Below are 26,392 nucleotides of genomic sequence, written 5' to 3'. Positions count from 1 at the left end.
TGACTTCCTCTTACACAAGTAAAGTAGAGTTCTCACACTCTCTTAACCAGCCTTACTACCTCCGTGCTCGCCTAATTTACCTCGCAGTTTTATCCGACTCTTCACTGTTACACTAGACTTAAACAAGTCTAGCTTTATTCAGAATTGAAAATGCAGTCTATTAATGATTACAAATCAAATTTGAAAATGCAGTGATGGGTGTGAGAAGTAAAACTGCGGTTTTATAAAAGAATTAGTAATTTTTCAGTTGTTAGAACTTTTGTCTGACATTGTATACATTCCAGAAGATAATGAAGCTGTGTCTGTCTGGAAAAAAGTGTTGAAAACTAAATGGTATATGAAATGCCAAGTCTAATACTCATTTCTGGTAATCTCAACCTTTGATAGTTGCATGTGCTACAGATGTTCCCTAAAGTATCTTTGTCGAAGCACTGGAATTTTGCAGATTTTTTGTTTGTTGACACCCCAATAATCAGCATAATGGATCCCCCGCAGAGTTCGTTCAGGGGTTAAAGTGGCTATATGGCAGGAAAATTGGCAAGGAAATGGAAACCAAGCTTGTTACCTTTTCAGCATTGGTTTTTAGCCCCAGTGGTGGTGAGTGTTGGAAATGAGGATAGTGTAAGTGTTCTGTCTGCCCACATAGGAAAATGCTAGGTTCATTCTCTGCATTGACTACGTTGACTAAGACCATCGTCATTGAATTAGTCAACTATAACCTATCAATTTGTCTCTGTTTAGCCACTGTTCTTTGTAACATGTTGTAATGAGCTTTAGTTGCAGGAGCAAAATAGGAAGATCTTAAATAAGTAAATAATTGCCTCCTGGTTCTTTTGTTCTGCTCTCTTAGGAAACTACCCTCTCCAGATGGTGTACAGCAGGATATCAGCACAACAAGTGAGCAGGGTAAGTTCTTAAGAGCTCCTTACTGTTGTCAGGGTTGTTATATGTTTAACTTTCCCCTGTTGTGATATGCTGAACTCAACCACTGAGCTGACTGCATATTTCTCCTATCCACAGAAGAAATAGGGGGAAACGTGATCCGTGTGGGGCTTAATAACGTAACAAGAAATGTAAATTTGCTGTAGTGGATCCCAGATTTACATTTTCTGGACAATATTGAAATGCCCTTATAGAGCTTTTCATTGATTACTAATGCAGCTAAGAACTGAAGTACATTTTACAGCAATGCATCTATTGGTTAAAGAACAGATGTGGATGGTTCAAATATGACTAGTACCAAGATAGATTGAAAAATGTGTATATGGGTTTCATCCTTGAATTCCAGTTCTAGGAAAATACACCCCAATTAGTTCACTGCCGCACACACCATGCTTTTCTTCTTAAAATGTCACCCTCCCCAGACACTTTTTTTTTCCTCCCATTGTCATTGCTTGTGTTTTTGAGTAAGAGTAGCCAATTAGGATTAGGGAGTGAAGGAAGCCTGTGACCCACAGACTAAGCCAGAATTATTCCAGCAGCCTGTCCCTAAGGTGCAGCCAACCTCTTTCCTCATCCCTTTTGTGAGCTTCTTTTGTAGATCTTTCAACAGACAGTTTAGGTCTGGCTTCAGACAGCTGCGATGATTTGTCATTGCTCAGGTCCGAGAGGGATATCGTTGGATGACCATTATGTTTCGATAGCAAAGGTGTTCTTCTCACCATCAGCCTTGAATGTCTTGATGTTGAAGATTTGGAACAACTAAGTCGAGGTAGAGTCGCTGTTGATCCATCCCTCAATGGAGACGAAGAACATGATGGAGCAGAGCCACTCGACGGCAACGCCGAATGTTTCGACTTGATGTTCCATAACAGAGAGAATGGTTCAGATGCTTGTCCACTGGACCACTTTTTTTAGTTCTCCCCTGTGGGAGTCTTTTTCAGAAGGTGACACACTTAAAGAGGCTGGGTGGGAGGGTGACCTTTCTCGCCTCTTCTTCCCCTCTTCCTCTGCCTTCGTATCCTACATCTTGCCCCTGAGCTTGATGCTTTCCCTCTGTTTGAGTGTTCTTTTTGACATTCGTGTTTTACAAATGCTGCACCCTTTTAGAGATTGAGAGACAGGGAGGCAGACCACACAGAACTTATGGGCATCTTTAACTTCTTCCTTCCATAGGAACGGATGGTATTTGGACTGAAAATAATAGTCAAGAGTAAGGAAAAAATCCCTTAACTTGCTTGACAGGAGATGTTAAAGACCTTTGAGTGAAAAGGATAAAAATCATTTCTCGACAGAAAAATATTAAGTTTTTCAGAAGTGTGATCAGGATTGTTCAGGGATCCTTTTTTAACGAGCCAGGAAAAACTGTCTAGGGGTGGATACTGCCAGTATAATGCATTGTAGGCAAGGGAGCCTCTCAGGTTCTTACTACGACAGGCCTCTTTTTTTTTTTCTCTACTCTTAATGTAAGCCTATCAAGCTGCATTTTTACACTCATATGTACAATGTTTTAAAGCTGTTTTGCTTATCAGATGCTACAATTCAGCTCTAAATGGACATTCTGAATCAATATTATGGATGTTCCAGAGAAAAATGACAAGTCTGATAGACCTCCATTACATTTGATTATGCATGACTTCACTGATAAAACATTCTGGAATTTTGTTTCCATAGAAGAAAAACTATACAGAAAATGTTTCTGGGGTCCACACAAGCAGCAGGGAATTATTAATGCTCTTATAATTATCAATGCAGATGTAGAACCAGGACAACAGGTATTGTAACACCTTTTACACCAAATGTGACAATACCAAGTGATGCTGTATTGAATTGTACACACTTGTGATTTTGCACAGTTCACCTAAATATGCTTTTTGCTCTAAAACGTTTTTCTGCGCCTGAAAGTGTTTTGATGCTCTTGCTAATGTTGCTCCTGGGGTGATCTTTCACCTTTATGTGATTTTCTTTTACTGAAATGTGATTGTGATCCTAAACATGATACCATCGTTCTGCCTAGTTTGCAATGGAAATTGATAGAAACGTATAAAGCGCATTATGCCAAGGTGTCCAAGCACTAGAAAGCAACAAAAAGAAGCATCCACTGAATTCAAGAGAAGAGAAAACATGCTGTTATGGAAGAGAAAAGAGCAACGTTTTCAATTGGTTTAAAAAGGCAGCAAAAGAGTCCAGACTAGCAATATGAGTGGGCAGGGTGTTCCACAATTTGGCAGCCGCTTAAGAAAAGGAGGGGCCACCCCAACTAATTTTCCGAAATCTTTGAATAGTCACCGTCCGAAGGGAAGATGACCTTGGATGTCTTTTGAGGGTGTACCAATGAATAGCTGTTCACAGAGGCACAGACACTTGCTGGTGTAGAGCCTAAAATACCATGCAGAGCACCTTGAATGTCACCTGCTTTTTAACAGGAAGCCAGTGAAGGGAGCGCATAGCCTCCCTTACTGAGAGATGTTTGGAGACATCCAGAACTTGGTGGGCAACTGCAGTTTAAATGACTTGCAGTCTGTTGAGTGAGGACGCTTTGATGTTTAAATATGAGGCGTTGCAATAATCAAGGTGCGGTATTAGAGTAATAGCCATTAGCACTCTAAGATCCGCTGGAATGAGTGGAAAACCTCTTTTAAGGATTTTGATGATATAAAAACCGGAGCTTACAATTCTATTTACCTGTTTATCTAAAGTGAGAGAATTGTCAAAAAACGGCATCTACACTTTTGGCCGAGGTCACGGGGTAGGTAATGGGCCACACATCTCAGGCCACCAGATTTCCGACCATACTGATTGCTGTGCTCCAAAAACCAGGATCTCTCTCTTATCAGCATTTAATTTCAGATGAATTTCTTTTGTCCAGGTACTGGCACAGACCATGCAGAGTTTTGCAGCGTGAATCTTTCTGGATTCACTATGCTGTGCATTATTCCGCGATCTTGTGGTTGGGTCCGGATTCGTAGTCTTTTCTTTGTTTTTTTTTTTTTTTTTTCGTAGCCCAGGTGGGCGGCGACGACCACCATTTGGTGCACCTTCCGTGACGTCGTCGTGCTTCCTGCGGAAGTCCCACCTTTGGGGCGCCATCTTCAGATTCTTTTTTCCGCCGTTGGGTCTGGATCGTCATCGAGAAGCTCCAGTGTTACAACCGAAGGAAGAAGAAGGAAAAGCGAGTTTTGTCGACAAATACTGCAGAGATATCATAGGAAAGGAAGATATTTCATCAGGAGCGCGAAGGAAGGAGGTTCAGCGCCCTTTTCTTCGACGACCTTGGAGATTGCGCACTCAGAGGCCCTGAGCGCAATGGACAAGACGCCATTCAAGTTCTGCCCAAACTGCCACCACAAGTTCGCGCAGAAGGACCAGCATCCGGTCTGCAACCTCTGCCTGCCAGTCGAACACCAGAGTAAGGACTGCAACGCCTGCTCAGCCTTCGCGCCGAAGACGCTCCGGGTGAGGGAGCGGCAGAGAAAAGCCAACGCCAGCATGGATGGCAAGGGTAAGGCCCCGTCTCTCTACGATCTGGGCCTCTCCACGGACGACGAGGACAACATCGCCGAGACAGCCGAAAACTTCACGGTCGTAGAGACCGACAAGAAAAAAGAAGACGAGGTAAGAGAATCGTCGAGCGCAAAACAGAAAATACCTCAAACACGAGGGTGACTCGAAAAAATCAGAGTCAAAGTCCACGAAGGGAGCCCCGGCGCCGAAAACTTCGACGACCAAAGGGGGAACCATGGACAAGAGGCCGAGCGGATCCTTCGAAAAGGACTCCCTGGTGCCGAAAGACGCCGAAAAGCAAGGGTCGTCGAGGACAACCCAGGAATCAGGGCGATCGACGCAGAAAGAACGGTCGACGTCGACGCAAGTTTCGGCGAAAAGACCCGCGGTCGACGCCGAAAGCATCTCCGAGATGGAGAAAAAGAAGAGGCGGCTCGAGGCCGAAATGGAGAACATCCTTCAGAGGAAGAAGGAGTTCGACGCAAAGATGAAGGAATTCAAGATTCCAACGGTTTCATCGACGGACGTCGTCGAGGTCGAGGACGAATTCGACACCGAGGGCCTGACGAGGGATCTCGAAGAGGAAGACGAGACCTATTATGACGAGGAAGCCGAGGAAGAAGACCAACAGTCGGTCTACGGCTCGGCACCATCTAGCAGCCACGAGATCGAATGGCATGATCTCGACACCGAAAACCCGGAGGAGCCCGTGGACACGTACCCTTCGAGGCCTTCACCACCCGACGACATCGGGGTGTACAATATGGTGGTCAGGAGCGCAGCGACAGCCTTCGGCGTCAAACTCGACGAAGAGAAGCCGAAAGCCGATTTCCTCCTCGAGACCCTGCTCCCCATCCAAACGAGGAGCCAGTTCCTCCCCATGCTACAAAGTGTGATGAATCAGGGGAGAGAAGCCTTCAAGGAACCAGCGACCTGCCGGTCGATCACGCCCAGGACTGAGAAGAAATATAAGCACTCTTCCCTGGACCCCCCTTACATCAAGGGTAGCGTGACCGCCGACTCCATCATAGCTTCCACGGCCAGGAGAAGGGCCAACGTACCAGCGACCTCGGGACCACCACCTGATAAAGAGAGCAGGAGGATAGACCTCACAGGAAGAAAGGTCGAGAGGAACGCCGCAATGCACTGGCGCATGGCGAATTCCAATGCACTCCTCAATAGACACCAGTACCAGCACTGGGACGAAATGGGGGAGCTAGTAAAGCACCTCCCCGAAGAATACCGCCAGAGAGCCTCACACCTGGTAGATGAAGGCAAAAACATCGCCAACTCCTGCATAAAGACGGCGTTGGACGGGGCAGAGACTTCAGCAAGACTCATGGCCATAGGGGTCACCGAGAGAAGGCACGCATTGCTACGAATCTCGGGATTCAAACCGGAGGTGCCGAATAACATCCTTAGCACCCCCTTCAACGGAGAGACACTGTTCGGAGCAACAGTTGACGAGAAGCTCACCCAGCTGAAAAAGGAGAACGAAACGGCGAGGTCCATGGGGGCCCTACAGCTGAGGGGAATGAGGCGAGGCAATCCCTCAAGGAGACCCTACGGTAGGGGAGGAAACCAGCAGGGGCCGTCGCACCAGACGTTCCAGCAGGGTCAGCAGGGTGAAAGTCACGGACAGGGTCAACAGAAGCAAAACTGGCAGTACCAACCTCGGGGCCAGTCCTTTCGCGGGAGAGGGAACGGACGTGGCCAGAGAAGGAGAGGGGGGGATCAGCCCTCATCAAAGTGACTCAACACGCAGGAAGACGCCTACCCTCGACATGCCCCCAGGGGTGAGGCGCAAAACCGTAACATCGAGGGGGAGAGAAAGATCAAAAGCCTACGAGCATACAACACCAGTAGGCGGAAGGCTGAGGTTCTACCTTCACGAGTGGCGCCGTATAACCACATACAAGTGGATACTGAACATCATGCAGTACGGATACTGCGTAGATTTGGAGGAAAAACTGCCAAACAGGAAGCCAAAGGGAAGGCAAAGATCGGCTCAAGAACTGACCCTACTCAGAGAAGAAACACGGAAGCTCCTAGAAAAGGGAGCCATAGAGGCAGTGCCGTTCAGGGAACGCAACAAAGGGGTCTACTCAAACTACTTCGTGGTGCCGAAAGTAGACGGAAACCTCAGACCCATCCTGGACCTGCGATACTTAAACAAGTTCATCAGAACACAAAGGTTCAAGATGACCTCGCTGCAGGAGGTACTGCCCCAAATAAGACACGGAGACTTCATGGTAACCGTGGACCTCAAGGATGCCTACCTACACATCCAAATAACCAGAAGACACAAGGGACTTCTAAGGTTCAACATCGACCAGGAACACTACCAGTTCACAACCCTGGCCTTCGGATTAAAATCGGCGCCAAGGGTTTTTACAAAATGCCTGTCGGCGGTCGCGGCCCACCTACGAAGGCAGGGGATACACATCTACCCCTACTTGGACGACTGGCTGGTCAAGGCAAACTCACGCGAGAAGTGCGAGAAGCACGCAAAACGCGTAACAGACACTCTCACGAGTCTGGGGTTCTCGATTCACTGGGGGAAGTCATCACCGGAACCAGAGCAGGTGAAGATTTTCCTGATGGCAAAAATCAACACCCTGAACAGTACAGTGGTGCCCAGCGACAGGAGGACAGATGCCCTACTGAAGGAGACGCGACTCTACCAGAAGGGGCGAGCTCTGACAGTGAGGTCAGTGATCAAGATGATGGGGATGATGGCGTCGTGTATCCAGCTGGTGCCGAATGTACGCCTGCACATGAGACCATTCCAGGAATGGCTACAACAGCAATGGTCACAAGCAAACGGAAGTTGGGAGGATCTAGTGGTTGTTACGCACGCAGTGCAGGAGGAGATAACTTGGTGGAACAGAGACAACATGACAGCAGGGAGAAGCCTGACACCACCAAACCCAACAATGACCATTACCACGGACGCATCGCAAAAGGGATGGGGAGCGCACATGGACAACCTCAGAGTGAGGGGTCTGTGGGCTCCAGCAGATGCGGTTCGCCATATCAATTACCTCGAGTTGAAAACAATCCTGCTAGCCCTGAAGGCTTTCCAGAGGCACCTGTACAACCAGAGGGTGTTGATTCAAACAGACAACACCACGGCGATGTTCTACATCAACAAACAGTGGGGGACACAGTCGTTCCCTCTCTCCTCTCTGGCGCAGGAGATTTGGAGATGGGCCATACCTCTCAGGATAGATCTACTGGCAATTCACCTACCGGGGAAGGACAATGTGGAAGCAGACTGGCTAAGCAGGCAGACCTCGGCATCGCACGAGTGGGAGCTCAATGGCCAGGAAGCGGAGAAGCTTTTCCGGAGATGGGGAACTCCCACAGTAGACCTATTTGCAACACGCCAAAATGCAAAATGCCAAAGCTTCGCGTCCAGGCAACCAGATCAGCAATCACAGGGAAATGCCCTATGGATAAGCTGGTGGAGGACATTTGCCTACGCCTTTCCACCAATACCCCTGTTGCACAGAGTGCTCGACAAGTGCAGGACCAGCAACATGACTCTGATCCTAGTGGCTCCGCAATGGGCAAGACAGACATGGTTCTCACAAATTCAAGAAATGGCACAAGGCAATCCATACAGATTCGAGAGGAGAAAAGACCTGCTCTCAATGCAAAACGGAGAGGTCCTGCATCCAGAGCCAGAGACCCTCAACCTGGCGGCATGGCTCCTGAAGACCTAGAGTTCGGACACCTAAGATTGCCTCAGAGCACTATGCGAGTGCTACGGGAGGCAAGGAAGCCAACTACACGAAAATGCTACAGCGCAAAATGGAAGAGATTCACTGTGTGGTGCAGGAAAAAAGGCCTGCAAAACAGAATGACAAGGGACTCAACAGTGCTAAGGTACCTCACACACCTTCTAAAGAGTAACCTCTGCTCGAGCTCCCTAAGGGTACACCTAGCGGCGATCGTTGCCTACACCAGAGGTGAAAAGGGGGGAAGTTTCTTCACCTCGCAGGTGGTGAAGAGATTCATGGAGGGAGCCAAAAGAATGGCCCCGCCGAAAAGGCTGCCGCCGCCGGCATGGAATCTAAACGTGGTTCTGACGGAGCTCATGAAGGCGCCGTTTGAACCGATTCACAAGGCCACTCTGCAAATGTTGACGATGAAGACGGCCTTTCTGGTGGCCATAACCTCACTACGCAGGGTGAGCGAGCTTCAAGCGTTAACGCTACAGGAACCCTACATTCAGATTCCCAAGGACAGGGTAGTCCTGAGGACGGACCCGCACTTCATGCCCAAGGTGGTGTCGGCGTTCCACACGAATCAGAGTATTCAGATACCAAGTTTCTTCCAAAACCCGACTACAAACGCAGAAAAGGCCCTGCACACCCTCGATGCCCGAAGAGCGGTGATGCACTACATTGAGAGAACCAAGGAAATCAGGAAGTCGAAGCAGCTGTTTGTGTCCTTTGCTACTAGCTTCATGGGTAGGCCAGTGACTAAGGGCACCATCGCTAGGTGGATTGCCCTCACTATTCAATTCTGCCACAAATAGGCTGGACAGGAGCTAGCGGAGGGGCCCCAGGCTCACTCCACAAGGAAGAAGGGGGCCACTGTTGCCTTCCTGGCGAACACGCCCATCCAGGACATTTGTCTCGCGGCAACTTGGGCATCTGTGCACACGTTCACGAAGCACTACTGCGTGGACATTCAGATGAATAAGGAAGCACAGGTTGGACAGAAGGTGCTTCAACACATTTTCAACGACCAACGCTCATCTTCTACCCAGCCGCCACAAAATTAGGAAAACCGCTACAAAGTCTATGCACAGCATAGTGAATCCAGAAAGATTCACGCTGCAAAACGAATAGTTTCTTACCTGTCGGTGTAGTTTTGCAGCTTGAAGATCTTTCTGGATTCACTAGCGAACCCACCCACCTCCGCCAGGAAGATGAGGCTGGAGGAAGAGGGGGTGAAATGGGAAAGCATCAAAGAAATGGAAACGTACAGAAATATGGACAAGAAGGATTAATCAATCGCCTAGGGTTAAAAGAAAAAAAAAAAAAAGGGGGAAAAAAGAACCCGAAGATGGCGCCCCAAAGGTGGGACTTCCGCAGGAAGCACGACGACGTCACGGAAGGTGCACCAAATGGTGGTAGTCGCCGCCCACCTGGGCTATGAAAAAAAAAAAAAAAAACAAAGAAAAGACTACGAATCCGGACCCAACCACAAGATCGCGGAATAATGCACAGCATAGTGAATCCAGAAAGATCTTCAAGCTGCAAAACTACACCGACAGGTAAGAAACTATTTGTTTCAACTTGTCAGCTGTCCCAGGCAAATCATCAGTTAAGGAAACAATGATTTGCATGTCGTCTGCATAAGACCACACCTGAAAGCCAAAAGACCTCACCAGTCTAGCCAGGGGGGCAACATGAATGTTAAAAAGGATCGGACTGAGGGAGGACCCCTGTTGGACCCCTCATGTGAGCTAGAAAGGTTCCGCCCTTAACTTGCCACAGCTGGCTGTATGACTCCTATTAGTCAGAAAGGACTCTTAAAAAGTCCAAAGCTGTATCCCTCAACTCTGATTGACGCAGTTTTTGCACCAGGCGGGATATCGTATCGAATGCAGCTGACAGATCCGGCATTACCAAAATGACAGCGCCTCCCTGATCCAGCTGGCAGAGTAAGGAATTTGCAGCAACAACCAATGCCGACTCAGTGCTAGGACTGCTGCAAAATCCATTTTGTGAGGGATCCAAAAGATCATGTGCAGTTATGAACTCAACCAATTACTGGTTTAAATATTTTTCTAAAGGTTTTGCTGGTGCAGGCAGCAGCAGAATAGGGCGCAGATTTTCAAGGTCCTCTGCATCCCCATTAGGCTTGTTTTGGACAGGGGTGACTACTGCCTCCTTCCACAGTTGAGGAAATTCTCCTATACACAATACCTGTTTAAACACTCTTGCCAGGATAGGCACAATCGGGTCCAGAGCAAGTTGAAGAATTCTAGGAGGACAGGGACCGTCAGGTGATCCTGATTTTCAGCTCGTAAGAAGATATTCTACTTTAAACAGGAGATTGGAGTGAAAGCAGACCTAACAGGGAGCGCATAATAGCCTACAGAATCTTCCATTGCCAATGCAGAGGGAGGCTCTTCCTCCAACATGTGAACTCAGAATAGATCTTTAAGATCTTGTCTTTGCAATATGCTGCAACACTATTGCAAAAACCTTCAGAGTTTCCCATGGGTTGCTGAGTCAGCTGTATGGAAAGATCTTTGACCACATTGTATAATTCATTGGGAGTGTTGGTGGCAGTCCTGATTTTGCTAATGTGAAAAGTGGATTTGGCTGAGGCAATAGCAGATTTATATATAAGCAACATATCTTTGCGTTTACCGTTCTCTTCTGCTGTAGGATTAGACCCTTCATTTTCGCTCTTGCCTCCGGCACTCTCTTCTAATTTCTTTCAATTCTTCCAAGAACCAGGGTGCGTAAGCTTTGGCTCTAGTGCAAATCATAGATTTAATAGGAGCGACCTGGTCATTGGCAGCCGTGATCCAGTTTTTAAAGTTATCTGCACTAGGTTTGTGGGTGTAGTTATTATTTTCAATAGCCTCTCTAAGCACAGATTCCATATCTTCTGCAGAGATTGTATTCCAACCCCTATAGAGTATAGGTTTAACCTGTACCTCTACTACTTTCTTCTGTGTTAAGATTTTAAAAGTCACCACTGAGTGATCCACCCAGCTTAGAGGAGGAGTATCCCCCACAAGCAAGCTTCATGGTTGTAAAAAATCCCATCCAATGTGTGTCCTGCTGTCTGGGTCTGCGATTTGACCAGATGGAGAAATCCAAAGCTTGACATTAATTCCAGCAGTTTGATGGGGTCATTACAACCCCTTATCATGGGATTGGCAATGTACAATTGAAAAATTTGACCCCAGGCCTCGATAAACGGAGTTCAAAAACCAGGAGGGTGATATATCTGTAACCCAGAGAGTAAGATATTTTTGTCTGCTTTAGGTTTAAACTCTGCCACCTCACATATTCAATCAAAGTCCACACTAATGGGATCTAAGGTGCACTTAAAAGAATTTTTTACTATAATACCCCCCCCCCCCCAAATGGCCATGGAGGGGCAGTCCAGCCCAAAACACATAAAGCCTGAGGGGACATCTGACACCAGGTCGGGTCCTGAATCCTCCTTAGCTGTGGTCTCCAAAATAAACGAGCATTCTAGATCCAATGTTTGGATCAATTCACAGACCTCTGCACTATGTTTAGCAGCGGAGCAAGCATTGATCAAAGTGCATGCAACCTCCTTTTTTTGACCTCACCATTCCTTGTTATTAGGTGTGGTCCCTACGTGCTCCATGTTCAGCACAGTGTGCAAATTACAATGATGACAACAAAGCATTTGGGTGTTTGCAAGATTAAGGATAGCACAGCTCTCCCTGCTAGTTTTGCAACCCCAATTCAATAATTCAGCACCAGAATATTCAATGAGCTTACCTTTCATAGGAGTAGTATCCACACGGACAACATTCCTGGCCCATGGCGCTGTCCAGGCCTAGACAGGCTTGCCTTAGGCGCACCTTACGCGTGCCAGCGGCACTTCCATACATCAGCCCTGTTTTTATGGGGTAGTAGGGCACATTAGCAGGTCAGCACTAGAACGCTGACCTGCTCCACTCCAAAAATGGCTGACAAGAATGAAACACATTCCCCACCACCAAGGAGGAAAAATAACAGTGCGGACTCTAGCAGGCTTTGCGCCGTGCCCCTAGTTTTAGGTACTTTTATAAGTCAATTTTAACAAAGATATCTTGGCACACAAACGTCAGTCTACTCCTTCAAGCAATTTTAAACTAGATGTGACGTGACTTGACACATAAAAGTGATTTCGCTCTAAATTGTTTTCTGCACTCCTGCTAAATTTGCACCAAGTGTGATTTAGCAATTCAATGAGGTGTCAAATAAATGTGATGCCATGATGAACACCATTTTCACTCAAAATGCGATGTCTAACCGCCACACATTATCTGTGCACTGAACGAATTTGCACCCAAATGTGGTACAACACTCCTGCCGACTGCACCTAATGTTATTTAGCATCTAACTATGTTTATGCACCTAATAGCAAACTTACATTGCTGTGAATGTTCCACCAAGGGTGACTTTGCCTGAAATGTGATTTTGCACCTAAATGTGATTTTGACCCCAAGTGTGGTTTGTACTTTTAAAAGTGTTTCCACACTCCTGTTGATATTGTACGAAAAGATGATTTTGCACCTAACATGCTTTCCTTCTTAGTGTGATATATGCTCCTAAAGAAGTTTGCACGCTCACATTGGTGTTGCACTAAGGGTGATATTGCATTAAAAGTGATTTTTGCCTTAAACACACATAAAAATACAATCCTGCTTACTATGTCCCCAGAATGATTTTTCAACCCTCAAATTGATGTTTGCACCTTCAAATCGATTTTTGCACCTAATTGGTTTCCTCACTCATGTTTTGGTTGCCCTGAGGGTGATTTTTTTTAATCTCGGTGTGCTGTCAACCAAATGTGAGATGCACAGCTTTTACACTTGTTATGCCATCATTTTCGCTCTGAACTGAGTGATAATCCAAGGCTGTATCCTATGACTGTTCACACAGAATCTGCTTTGAGGATACATAACCTGCATATTTTTTCCCTACATATTTTCCTTTTTAAATAGGAATCTCTCCAGGCTGCTCTACTACTGCCATTTTTGCTGGTGTTTTTTTTTTTTTAACAAGGGTGCTCACTATTTCACTCCCCACAACATTTATTTTTGTAGGAGGCAAAGGTAGTTTGATACAGAATGCTGGTGTCAACAAGGGGATGGTGGTGCTGATGATGGAGAGGAGCCAGTAAATTGCCCTCATTCTTTATTGTGCTCTTGGATTCAGTACTTACCTTACTATCTATCTTTATCTCATCTCTCTTAAATAAAGTACCAACCCTTTATTTAGTATTTAACATGGGCCAGGGATAGGTTTGGTAGGCTGTGCAGCTTAACAGGGTTCTTGTGTGCTGAAGTCATAAATGTGCTGTGTCAGAGTGTTTTTTCAACAGTGGTTGTGTATTCTTTTGGGTGGATGAAAGGTATTTGGGCTATTACGAGATTCTGCTGCTAGCATCACAAGCACAAACTGTGTAATGCACATTCCAAGCAAAGCAGCCGGACTCATTGCACCTTAACAGCACATACACCTGTCCTCTTTCCTGTCACTGTTGGTTAAAGTTTCTCTTTGCATTTCGACTTCAGTTTCTTCTTTCAGTAAATCTCGCTTGCTTGAATGAATGAATATTTTTGTAAAGTGCCAACTGCTCAAAACTGAACATCCATGTGCTGAAAACCAGTGGGCTGCTAAACCAAAAAGAAGGGTCAATAAAGAGAAAAGATTCACGTTTTGGTGAGCTTTAAGAAAGAGAATTCAGATGTGAAGAAGTATCTTCGCAACAGTAGAGAATTCCAAAGTTTCTTAGCCCAGTGACTGAAGGACCCACCACCAATACAGGACATACAGACGCTAGGACAAATAACAACATCTGCGTCCTGAGGACTTAAGAGCCCTAGCTGGGACATAACAGGCTTACTCTTTCTGAGGATATCTAGGGCCTTTGCCCTGACTGTCCTGAGAGTGAGGTATTTGGACAAAATATCGAGTTGTAAGTATCGGAATGCAGAAATATCAGGAAAAAATATAATGATACAAAAATATCAAGATGGAGAAATATCGTTGTTAAGAATATCCTTTTTTTCACATAATATCAATGTTCATATCATTTTCAATAATATAGTTGTAAAAAAAAATCTAGTTTTTTAATTATGTTAATGCGTTTTAGTTCATATATTAATTGTATGTGTTAATGTTTCTATATTAATAATATTTTTAAATATAGCTTGTAATTTTAAGTGGTTTCTAAATGTTCATTTAACTGCTAATAGTAATTTATAGTGTTGTAGACGTTTGCTAGGCTTGCAGGGGTATAGGGTGGGAAGTTAATTGAGTAATAATTAACAATTAATTAATTTATTATTCATTTAACTGATTATAATGATGTAGTAACAATTTTTTATTTTTTAGTTCTAGTTTAGGTGTGGGCTGCTGGGTTTGTAGGGGTATAGGGTGGAAAGCTAATCAGTAGTAATTAAAAAGTAATTATTAATCATTTAATTATGTAAATTGTGTAATAACTTTATATTTTAGGTGTGGGCTGTTGGGTTTGTAGAGATATAGGGTTGGAAGTTAAGTAATAAACAATTATTTATGTATTTAATTGATAATTATTTATGTACATTATGTAATACTAATTTATTTTACTTATGTTTTAGTTGCGGGTTGCTAGGTTTTCAGGGGTATAGGGTGGAATGGCTAGAGTTGTCGACCTCGAAGCTAGGAAACCGGGTTCAAGTCTCGCAGGGACGCTCAACATCCTGTGATTCTGGGCAAATCCTTAAGCTCCTGGTGCCTAACAAAATGAATGTGTCTATCTGTAATGCAACTAGTGCTCATGTAAAACGTTCTGATACCTTCGGGTCAAGTTTGTGCTATATAAAACTATGGGGAAAAACAATTGTTTATCAGTTTATTGGTTATCAATTATGTAGATTGTGTTGTTCTTATTTATTTTAGTTATATTTTAAGTTTGGGAGCTAGGTTTGTAGAGGTATAGTGTGGGACGTAATAACTAAAAAAAAGAAAATATTGATCCTTATTTGCTAAATTGTTTAATCATCATGCAAATTGTTTGTTTTTTATATATACATTTTTGAGAGGTTAATTCATAATGTTTATATTAATAGTTTTATATTCTGAACAATAGGGTTATTCAAATATCTAATTTGTTTGAAGAGAAATACTTTCTCTATTTTTGCTTAGACTGGAGTGAAAATAGTAAATGTAACCCCTCCGAAGTCCAACGCTTTCACTACTGTTACATAGACTGGAGTGGGAATAGTAAACCTTACCCCTTCGATGTCCAACACTTTCCCTACTAATGCACAGTCTGGAAAAGGAATAGTTAATCTTGTCCCTCCGAGGTGCAGCGCTTTCCCTACTGTTACACAGATTGGAGTGAGAATAGGAAATCTTGCCCATCCGTAGTCCAACGTTTTCCCTACTGTTGCACAGAAGACTGAAGTGGGAAAAGTAAATGTTACTCCTTCAAAGTCCAAAATTTTCCCTAATGTCTCACAGACTGTAGTGGGAATAATACATCTTACATTTTTCCTGCTGTTGTACAGACTGGAGTGGGAATAGTGAATTTTATCCCTCCAAAGTCCAACACTTTTCGTACTGTTGCAAAAACTGCAGTGGGAATAGTAAATCCTACCCCTCAGGAGTTCAACACTTTCCCTCTGTTGCACAGACTGGAGAGGGAAATATAAATCTAACCCCACAGAAGTCCAACACTTTTTCTATTGTTGTGCTTTTTGGAATGGAAATGGTAAATTTAAACATTCCAAAGTTCAATGCTTTTGCTACTGTTCCGCAGATTGGAGTGGGAATAGTACATTTAATCCCTCCCAAGTCCAACGTTTTACCTACTGTTGCACAGACTGGTGTTGTGTGTAGATTTAGATTCCGTAAATAAGTTTCCTGATTTATGCCCTTATATAGGTACAATTCATATTGCCCTTATTTAGGCATAGAAAATCCAGCCCTTATTTAGGCATTGTCCATGCTAACCAAATACAGGCATGGTCTCCTACATCCGTCCATCCACATCATAACGAGTTCTTGGAAAACCAGACTCTTAAGCCTTTAGGAATTTCCCTGGCTTGGATATTTATTTCTCCAAGAACTCATTTATTATGCATGAACATCTATTCCTTAGGGGTTTATTCATGACTTTCCGATGCCCGACTTTTACGTCAATACAGGCATTCCGAAACACCTTCAAAGTATAAATATACCTGCACTTGCCCTGGCAAACCACGGTTCCGGTACGGTCCAGCTCGACTGCCTACTTGCGGTTCTCCACCGCAAGTTCGGAAGGAGATCAAGTTCCAGCCTGATGCACTGACGAGACGCTGTCATCCTCCTCGCAGAGAATCCAGCTCCAGTGTTTCTGACTCCCCCTGGAGGGTGTTAGATATCGAGTCCCGGAAAGAGATTCCAACCTCGCACATTCTAAGGTATGGAGGAGACTAGAACTTAGAGAAACTTTTGCCAACTCTTGGCAAAACTAAAACTATAGCTATAGCCAGCTATACTTTAGAAAACAGCACCTACTTCTTACCTCGTACTACGCTTAGGTTAGGTACACTGGGGTAGAACTATTTAGAAGCATCAGATGAGTATTCACATTTTAGCCTGTGTTATTTATGTATGTATTTTAATTAATATATGTCATAGCTATAAACCATGCTATTGCAGTATTCTTTTATCTTACTGGTAACTCTGTACATATTGTACTTTGCAGCCTGTCTTACGATTGTAGCAGTTCATATCTCTTGCATGAGACATAAGACTGTTCAATAAACCCTTTTTAAACGCCTGTCTCTCTATTTCTGTGCAACTCTGTAGAAACGAAGCATGCACGATTGACTGAGTGAAACTGTTATCTATTGTTTTCACGGTTCTAAGATTGTTCCGACTCTTAGGGAAACAAAGTTGTCATGTTTATGCGGTTGTCAGAAACTAATCCCTTCTTGTATATTCGAGAAGTTTCTAGTAACCTCTGAGTTAGCTGGCACACACAAGTAATTAAGTTTAATGTACTCGTTAGAGACATACTGACCTCAGTCCTATGTCAAATCTATAGTGTATATTAATCCAATGCGCAGAGCCTATCAGGTATATAAGAACTACACTACATGGCGCCCAACGGTTTGGTAAGGCACTCATTTAACGCTAGATACTGGGGTAACTCACTCGTGCTTTTCTCAGAGACCCCTACTCCTAATACTCCATAGGACGTCTCGAGTGGGTAGGGATAATATCCGCCATAGTTGAGTAGGACAAAAATCCTATGTATTAGCTGTTTGGTTTGTTCAATGTTGAAGGATACAGTGTTCCAAAATATTGTGCACCTTATCTTTGTTCCCTTGAAACTTGCTCTGAAACTTTCATTAAACAGTGACCGAAAACGGCACAAACACCGTGACCGGTGGGGCTGTAGACAACCAAGTCGCAGCAGCTTTTATTCGTACAGGTTTTCAAGAAACCGACGAGGATGCTATAATCATCCATCTAAATTTAAGGAGAGCCATCACTCTAAAACTTATAAAACATGGCCTAACACCAAGAGGTGGTAGAGCAGGTTTTGTGATAGAGGCACATGAATCTCACCAGACAGAGGTATTCTATTCTTGGATAGTATTCCCAGAATCAAATCCAGTAACACACTTGTTTCACTTCTACAAAGAAGATGATCCACCTGAGGAATATATTCCTTTTGAGGATATTGAAATTCCATTCACATACCAGGAGCATCAGCTCTGGTTTAAAGGCGCCCTAAAACATTACAATCACATTACCAGGCTCGGTCCACTAGGTAGACCAGGAGCAACATGGCCGATTTTAGCCGGCTACACACCTGACCCTGACATTGAATCAATGTCGGACGAGGAATTACTTAATAACATACAAAAGCTAATAGAAATATACAGTTAAACCACAACTGTCTGAAAGTCCAGATAAGGTCTTTCCTAAAAACATTCCTACCTCTTCTAAAAAGAAGTGGGAAAATAGCAGACAGCATTCCAAAGAGAAGCGTTCTCAATCCTGAGGTAGGTCTCCTCAAAAGGAGCCCTCTGAAAGGAGGTACAACCTCAGGAATAGGGATAATTTGAGAAAACCTGACAGATATCAAGATACTGATACACGTTCCTCTCGTACCTTTCAGATATCAGCACAGACATCCGAAAGAAGAGGACGGTCAGAGAACAAAGAAGAACGCGTGAAGGCCAAAGACGATCAGCACGTACAGAAAAACAAACAAAAACCTAAATTCTCCAAGAAGAAGGTAGCAGGTCTGAAGATCAGACATGCCGAGGATTCTGAGAACACAACTCAGGAACGGAGAATAGGCTCAGACAATGTTGGACAGTGCAGCAGAAGTTACAGTAGCTCTCCAGAACCTGAAGGGGCTTCTGGAGACAGTGGACATGAATGAGGGCATTCAAGTTGAAACTGCAGACACCATGGTTAGTTCTCCGCATAGGTTATATGAAATAACACTCTGGCTGGAGGGAGACATACCAAGAAAAGTGAAAGCACTCTTTTGGGAGCATCTTTCAAGGGGTTATGATATACTTCTAGCAGACCGGGACTGGACACCAGAATTTATCAGAGAGTGCCCACACGGCGAAGACATCATTATGCCAGCCTTCTCCAACGATGTTCCAATCCATTTAAAATATACTTATGCCAGGAAATGGGCAGTGGCCCAAGCCCCAGCACTATACAAGAATCATGTTGGATAGGATGAGGACTTGCCTCACCACAAAATCCAGTTAAAAAATCAACCAACTGCACAAAGGCAGTACCCAGTTAAGCAAGAAGCTAAAAAACAAGTCAGGGAGATCTTGGATCAACTTGAATACCAGGGGGTGATTGAAACATGCACCTCATCAATGAACAATCCTTTGTTTCCTGTTTCCAATCCAGACAATACAAATCGTCTAGTTTTGGATTACAGACACCTAAACTCATGTTGTAAAACATTTGCAGTGCAAAATGCACACAGTACAGCATTAATGAATAACATTGTGCGTAAAAAGTACAAAACCACATTAGACATTTCAAATGGTTTCTTTTGTCAAAATATTGCACCTGAAAGTAGATATTTGACCGCTTTCTCAATAATGGGGACTCAGCGTCAATTTTGTCGACTGCCACAGGGGTTAAAAAACAGCCTGGGGTTATTCTCAGCAAGGGTAACAGAGTTACTACAAATTTATGATGACGAGGCTTTGTCATATGTCGATGATATCTGTCTGACAGACGATGACCTTGCCAGACACTTGAACAGGGTGAACACCATTATATTGGGCTTCGCCTCTGAGGGTTACAAATTCAACTTTAAAAAGTCCAGAATTGTCCATCTCAACATCCTTTTCCTAGGATATGAACTTTGAAGTGAAGGCAAAAGCATGGTAGCCAACTTTTTAGAAAAGTGTGCACTGCTCCCACCTCCAAAAACGCTGAAAAACTTAGTCGATTTTAGGTTTCCTGAATTATGGAAGAACATACATTCTAAACCACGCAGAGAGGGTTAAACCTCTCTACGAATTAATCAAACCTGATTTCAAAGCCACAACTTGGATACAACAAGACACAGAAATTCTGCGTTCACTTCAAACAAACATATTAGCAACTAAACACTTGCAAACGCGTGTAAACGTACGCAACTTAGTGATCCGAATCATTCCGGGTCAATGCGGATTCACCTACTTAACTTTTAACGAAGGTGAAAAAGTACCAATTGCATACAAATCACACTTATATACACAAGCAGAAATGAAGTTCACTTCTACAGAAAAGATTCTGACAGCAGTTCAAACCGCTGTAGCAAAAGAAAGAGCCCTAGCACAGGGTTAAAGCATTATGGTCGTGACTCCTGTACCAGCCTTACAGGCAGTTACTAAAGCTAGCATTCCAAATGCAAAAGCTTTACATCCAAGATGGATACAATGGGTTAATTCTCTTGCTGCAACTGATGTTGAATATGTTTTTGATCCTTATTTGAAAACACAAGCATTCCTGCAATACGAACATGAATGTCCTCTGCCTATTGAAATTCTCCCTCTTGATCAGTACAAATTTATAATTTATACTGACGGATCTGTACAACCCGCTACGTGGAGTAAACAAGTTTACAGTGCAGCATGCGCGATCGTTAAAGGTCGTATGCGCGATGGCAAATTTAGACCAATGGTCACAAAAACGCAATCTCTAGGAGATTGTAGAGCTCAGCAAGCTGAACTACAAGCATTTAAGATGGCACTTGAAAACACGGATCGCGAATTCCCCACACTCATATTGTGCGATTCTTTTTACTGTGTTCAATCTTACAATGAATATTTACAGAATTGGCTTCAAAATGGCTTCAGGGATGCAAAAGGTGGCACAATCAAGCATAAAATGCTTTGGGAACAAATAAATCAGTTACGAAAAGGACTACAAAACACTCACATGATACACACGCTGAGTCATTAACGTGATGGCGTTCACGTTGAAGGGAATTCATTGGCTGATGAGGCCGCGAAAGGGGCTGTGCAAACGGCTTCCGTAGCTGCAATCACTCATTCAAAAACAAAAATAGACAGTGAAATAATGCTGGCTGTCAATGCTTCAAGCAAAGGCAGGGGTGCAGCGTTACCTAAAAAATTTCCACTCAAATACTCATATATATTTGATGCAAACAATGTTCAGTTTGCTCGAATTCCTGGAGTGGGGGATAGGGTAATACCAAACATGGAACGAAGAGCAGCTTTGATTTACAAAGCACATCAGGGGATCTCTAAAACAATTTTAGAACTAAAAGAGATGTACTGGTGGCCAGGAATGAATACACTGATTCATATCTTCATCAATAACTGCATAGACTGCAATAGAGATCGCAGTACAGAACGCCACCAGATACCTGACTACAACATAGCCAGCCCGGTTCAGAAAAACATTATTAGAGAGCATTAGACTATCTACGTGCAGGCGTCCTCTTGGACAAATGCAGTCCCTCAAACACTAAATCAAGGTTCCTATGGATGTGGCCTCAGCACTCGGCTGACACTCGAACTGTTATAAAAGATTTGCGAGTCTTTATCGGAACATATGCAATTGGCACACTACATTCTGACCAGGGTCCTGCATTTAGCTCTCGAGCTTACAAAGAAGCCATGGCCAGTTTGGGCACAGCATTGCGATATTCTTCTCTATTCCATCCTGAGGAAATTTCTGTTGTGGAAAGAAAAAACCGGGACATAAAGCAGTCTATAACAGGTAGGATATTAGGTTTGGGTGATGGGTGGGACAAACACCTTTGTGGGGTCCAGCGCGCACTTAATAACTTGCCAAGCCGTTCTCTACGGGGTGTCATTCCATATGAAGTTCTATTTAGAACTAGAATGTTGGTACCGGACCTTGATATGCAAGGCACAGTGATGGAAAATAAGAAATTTGATATCAAAAATCGTTTTGCTGTTTTACAGAACTTAAATGAACTAAGAACGAAACAAAGCAACATGCTCCTGAAGCCAACCATCACTGGGGAAAAACCGGCCGCCCCAGCAAGGCCTGTCTGGATCCCAAAGCTTGGTGATCTAGTCAGAGAAATGATCGGGGACAAGAAGGAATGTGGACCTTCTTACAGACAACCAGTACCTGTCCTAGCAATCCACGGATCAAGAACAGAAGTACTGCCGCCCCTTGCTGGTAAAAAGGAGAAAAGATTTGTGTCCATCGACCCGATCAAACTACACTATGTAGCCGATACTAAGCAGTAGGCCAAGTGGACTCCGCCAATGTAGCAGACGCACTCCTCTAGCTTCAATCCAAGAGGTTCAAACTGAGAGACTCATCACCTTTGAAGATTCTGCAGTGAGAAATAAAGGACTAAGCAACAAAGCTATGGAACTTGTCCCTCTTGAAACCCAAATAACAGTTCGTCCTGATACACATGTCTACAACGAAGTAACAAGTGATCAACTGGTTCCAGCTAATTCAACAAATGCTGATGCAATTCCAACCATTGACAGAACTGCCTCTGGCTATTTCATGAACTTTGATACGTTTTCTGAGGATCCCAGCGAACCTGAAACAACACCAGCACAAAGAACTTTCAAAGAACAAGCAACAGACTTTTTTCATCTCCTGAAAAAGACTTATCTGGTTTCACCATGGATTGAACTATGGATTGTTTGGAGAATATTCTTCTTTCTACTTTGGTTAGCTCTGCTATTAACTCTGGGTATGCTGATAAATGGAAGATATATTCAAATGGACACAGCAAGTAAAAGAGTGAACTTACTTCTCCAGCCACACAAATCATCCCATCGTGAAACAAGAGACTTGTCAGCAGTGAACATCACAGCCGTTCCTATACATGATGGTATAGTTTGGGAATATGACATTTTTGGCCCGTCGGAGCTTTTGAAGATTCCACATTTATTTAAGATTTCATTAAGTGACTTTGTTACCTCTAGTACCTTTTCTGATGATTGGGACTTCGAGACTGTTAATAACATGATGTCTGATCTAGAGATGTCTACTGTATTCACAAATCATGAATATTTAGAGGGTTCATCAGACTATGAACAAATGTATTGTTATAACCACTATGGTCATCATTTCTTGCATAAATCTGCAACACCTAGAAATGTATTTATGTATAAACAATGGGAACATTGTCCTACACCTCCAAAGGGTAGTTCGAAAACTTCTGCAATGAAATTTCCATATTTTTCAGGCTACAATTTGTCTAATCCAGAAACATTTTACTTTAAAAATGTGAACAAGACAGGAACGAAAAATATGTTAACTAAGACGAAACAGATTTATTCTGCAGCCTTTATTGCCCAACTGTCTAGACAAGGAAGGTTTCGACTTTTGGAAAGACAACATTGAGACAAATACTGTCTGGGGTACAAAAGATTGGCAAGTACAGGGGGTAGAAGCTTTATTTAGAGCCTGTATCATCCCTGAGCAAATTATGTTTTTGAATGACACTGTCCAGCAAATGTCTTGCCTTGGATTAGCCAGGATCAAAGACATGAACACACTGACCATACCTATACCTGCAAGTAATAGCACTACACGGGGGGAGGTCGACATACATAATATTTTGCATCACAACAGATAAGATCCAGAATGGAAAAAATGGTTGCTCTGGCCCACAGACACGGATAACTGTCAAGATCGATTCCTGAACAAAACACTGGGTTTCACTATCAATAGGCCAGACCCACGCTATGTTCAAAGACAGCATCCAGGGGTAGTAACAACATACAGTGTAGGGAAATGTTGCCTTGATTGGCTACAGAAATTACACTGAAGGATATAAAACAACACTTAACTTTACTTCAAGAAGGTGCAGACCTTAGGGAATTCTTGCTAGGACCAAGAAAACCGCGTCAAAAACGTTTCATATATGCCGGTATCTACGCTGCTTATAATGAAGCATGGAAGGTTACCCAAGCAGAGACTGCAGAACGAATACGAGAAATTGATCGTATTAATTTAGAGAAAACTCTCTCTGTAGTAGACAATGGGTTAACGACTCTGTCGTCCAGAATATATTCATTGGACAGCATTGTGTCTTCTGTCATAGACATCATGGAACAAGACTTGGTCATGTTGCAACATAGTCAGTCTCAGCTACGTCCTATCATGCTATTGGGCTGGACGCTACAAAACTTGCGTGTAGGCTATGTGCCTTGGCGTTTAATTATTACTACTACGTCACTGTTTTCAGAATTCAATCTCACTGATAAATAGATCAGACTGGCACAAAGGTGAGCAGACTACACTATGCTGAGCATTGAAAAACTGGAAAAATTACCGTTCACGGTGGCAGAAAAAACAGCTACTGAGTGGATCATACATGGTAAAATTACTCTGCCTGTTACAACTTTCCATTTTCAATATTGCCTAAAACATATACCAGTTGGCAAATATGAAAGGTTGGGTAAAGAATACATCAATACATCTTGGGATTTACCTTACACACATAGATGTTGGAGTGGGGGGCGAGAAGTGTTTCTTAGCGGTACAAACTGTGAAAACGCACGAAGCGGTTCTCTCCTTTGTCAGGGTATTAACTTACACGGGGCCTGTGATGGTTCCACTACAAACTTATCCTGTCACTTGCAAGGTTCACCGGCTGCAGTGATTAATCCAATTTGTGGCCAACTTTCTAATGAGAGTTACATTATGTTGAATGATCACAGCTGCTGTGGCATGTTGCCAGGTATTCCATATCTAGTTACGGTTACATCCAGGGTCACTTGCTGTATGCAAGTCTTATTTCCACAAATAGACACAGTCAGGGAGTCGCCTTTGTGGCCTTCACTGAACATCTCTTCTATACGGATTGATACTCTAAGCAGAATGAAAGCCAATCTTTTACAAAAAACAGTGCCACTGACCTCGGCCAGAGAAATCTATGAGCTCCAAGTCGCAAGGACTTCTGCGGAGATACATACCCTTTTGTATACAAACTGCCCTGTACATTTCTCAGAAATGTTAGGTCGTATCTTAAACATGTCTGATACGAGCGGTATTAAACGTGTATTTAAGGACGTGTGTGCAGGACTGTTAGCACCTTTTAAAGCAGTCCTCAGAATTTTTCCAAACTTCATGCACTCTGTGTTTGGCGGATTGCCTCTCCTTTTAGAACTCGTTGCAGGGATCCTATTTTTGCTCCTACTGCTGCGATATGGCAAGCCAACTCACATCGACACCCAACTCACCATGGAGAGAGCTCTTTTGGAGATGAAGTGTTGTGAGCGCATCGTCCAAATTTTAGATTTACCTTGTTTATGAGAATTAAACACCACATGGTTTCTGTCATTCAGACCAATCTGGCAAGATTGCATCTTACCTGTTCTACGCTACCTGCTCTGCGGTGAAACAACAGGCACACAGGTAACATCCGATTCGAACATTGCTGATGCAACCAATGCTGAAGGCGATAGTTCACATCTATGTGCAGTTAATCTTCTAAACAAGGTATTCCAACTTTCACACACAACGGTAGACAACTTTTTGTCTACAGGATTAGAAGATTTCATGTTTTCTCCAGATCCACTCACTGACTTATGATTCAGGCACAGTGTTCCAATGAGACTGTGAATTTGGCCTTCATTCTTTTCAGACAAGGGACTAACTTTAGAACTTTTTTCCTATGATTATTTTTTTTGCCCAATTTGTATTTTTTCATGTTTTGGCACAGTAATCTGCTTATAGTAGAACTATTCATAGAAAACAGAATTCTTTGAAAAACTTCCAGGGACATTATGCCATCTTGTCACATCAACAATTGATTTGTTTTAACCTGATATGAAATGGTTTCGGCCCTTTTTCTTCTGTATTAACGAGCCATTTCATCATATGTATATATTTCTGGTTCATTCTTGTTGGTATTTTCAATACACGCATATACTTAGAATGAAACATTGCTTTTAATATGTACAGCACCTTATGCATAGCAATGGGTTTGTTATGCATTTTTAGGACATATGTTTTTAGATATGTTTTAGCATATTTTCGATTATCATGCGATATTCTCTTTTAGACATGTTTAGTATGTTTAGGATTTAGTAATGTCGTTCATACGAAACTGGAGTGGGTGTTGTGTGTAGATATAGATTCTGTATATAGGTTTCCCGATTTATGCCCTTATATAGGTACAATTCATATTGCCCTTATTTAGGCATAGAAAATGCAGCCCTTATTTAGGCATTGTCCATGCTAACCAAATACAGGCATGGTCTTCTACATCCGTCCATTCACGTCACAATGAGTTCTTGGAAAACCAGACTCTTAAGCCTTTAGGAATTTCCCTTGCTTGGATATTGATTTCTCCAAGAACTCATTTATTATGCATGAACATCTATTCCTTAGGGGTTCATTCATGACGTTTCAATGCCCGACTTTTACGTCAATACAGGCATTCCTAAACACCTTCAAGGTATAAATATACCTGCACTTGCCCTGGCAAACCACGGTTCCAATACGGTCCAGCTCGACTGCCTACTTGCGGTTCGCCACGGCAAGTTCGGAAGGAGATCGAGTTCCAGGCTGATGCACTGACCAGACGCTGTCATACTCCTCGCAGAGAATCCAGCTCCAGTGTTTCTGACTCCCCTTGCGGGGTGTTAGATATCGAGTCCCGGAAAGAGATTCCAACCTCACACATTCTAAGGTATGGAGGAGACTAGAACTTAGAGAAACTTTTGGCAACTCTTGGC

The 26,392-nt window shown here is 43.4% G+C and overlaps 1 protein-coding gene across 2 annotated transcripts in view; it reads left to right on the top strand.

Moving 5' to 3' along the window:
* Positions 1-26,392, top strand: part of TEDC2 (tubulin epsilon and delta complex 2) — a 280,792-nt gene that overhangs the window by 83,498 nt on the left and 170,902 nt on the right. For both annotated transcript variants that reach the window (XM_085632156.1, XM_085632157.1), the window contains one exon: positions 851-906. In XM_085632156.1, coding sequence (XP_085488282.1) covers positions 851-906 — 56 coding nt within the window. The remainder of the gene's footprint in view (positions 1-850; positions 907-26,392) is intronic.

This window comes from Triturus cristatus, chromosome 10 (assembly GCF_964204655.1).
Source record: "Triturus cristatus chromosome 10, aTriCri1.1, whole genome shotgun sequence".
Classification (NCBI taxonomy): domain Eukaryota; kingdom Metazoa; phylum Chordata; class Amphibia; order Caudata; family Salamandridae; genus Triturus; species Triturus cristatus.
Note: the sequence above shows the minus strand (reverse complement) of the source record. Positions and strands in the feature narration are given on the sequence as shown.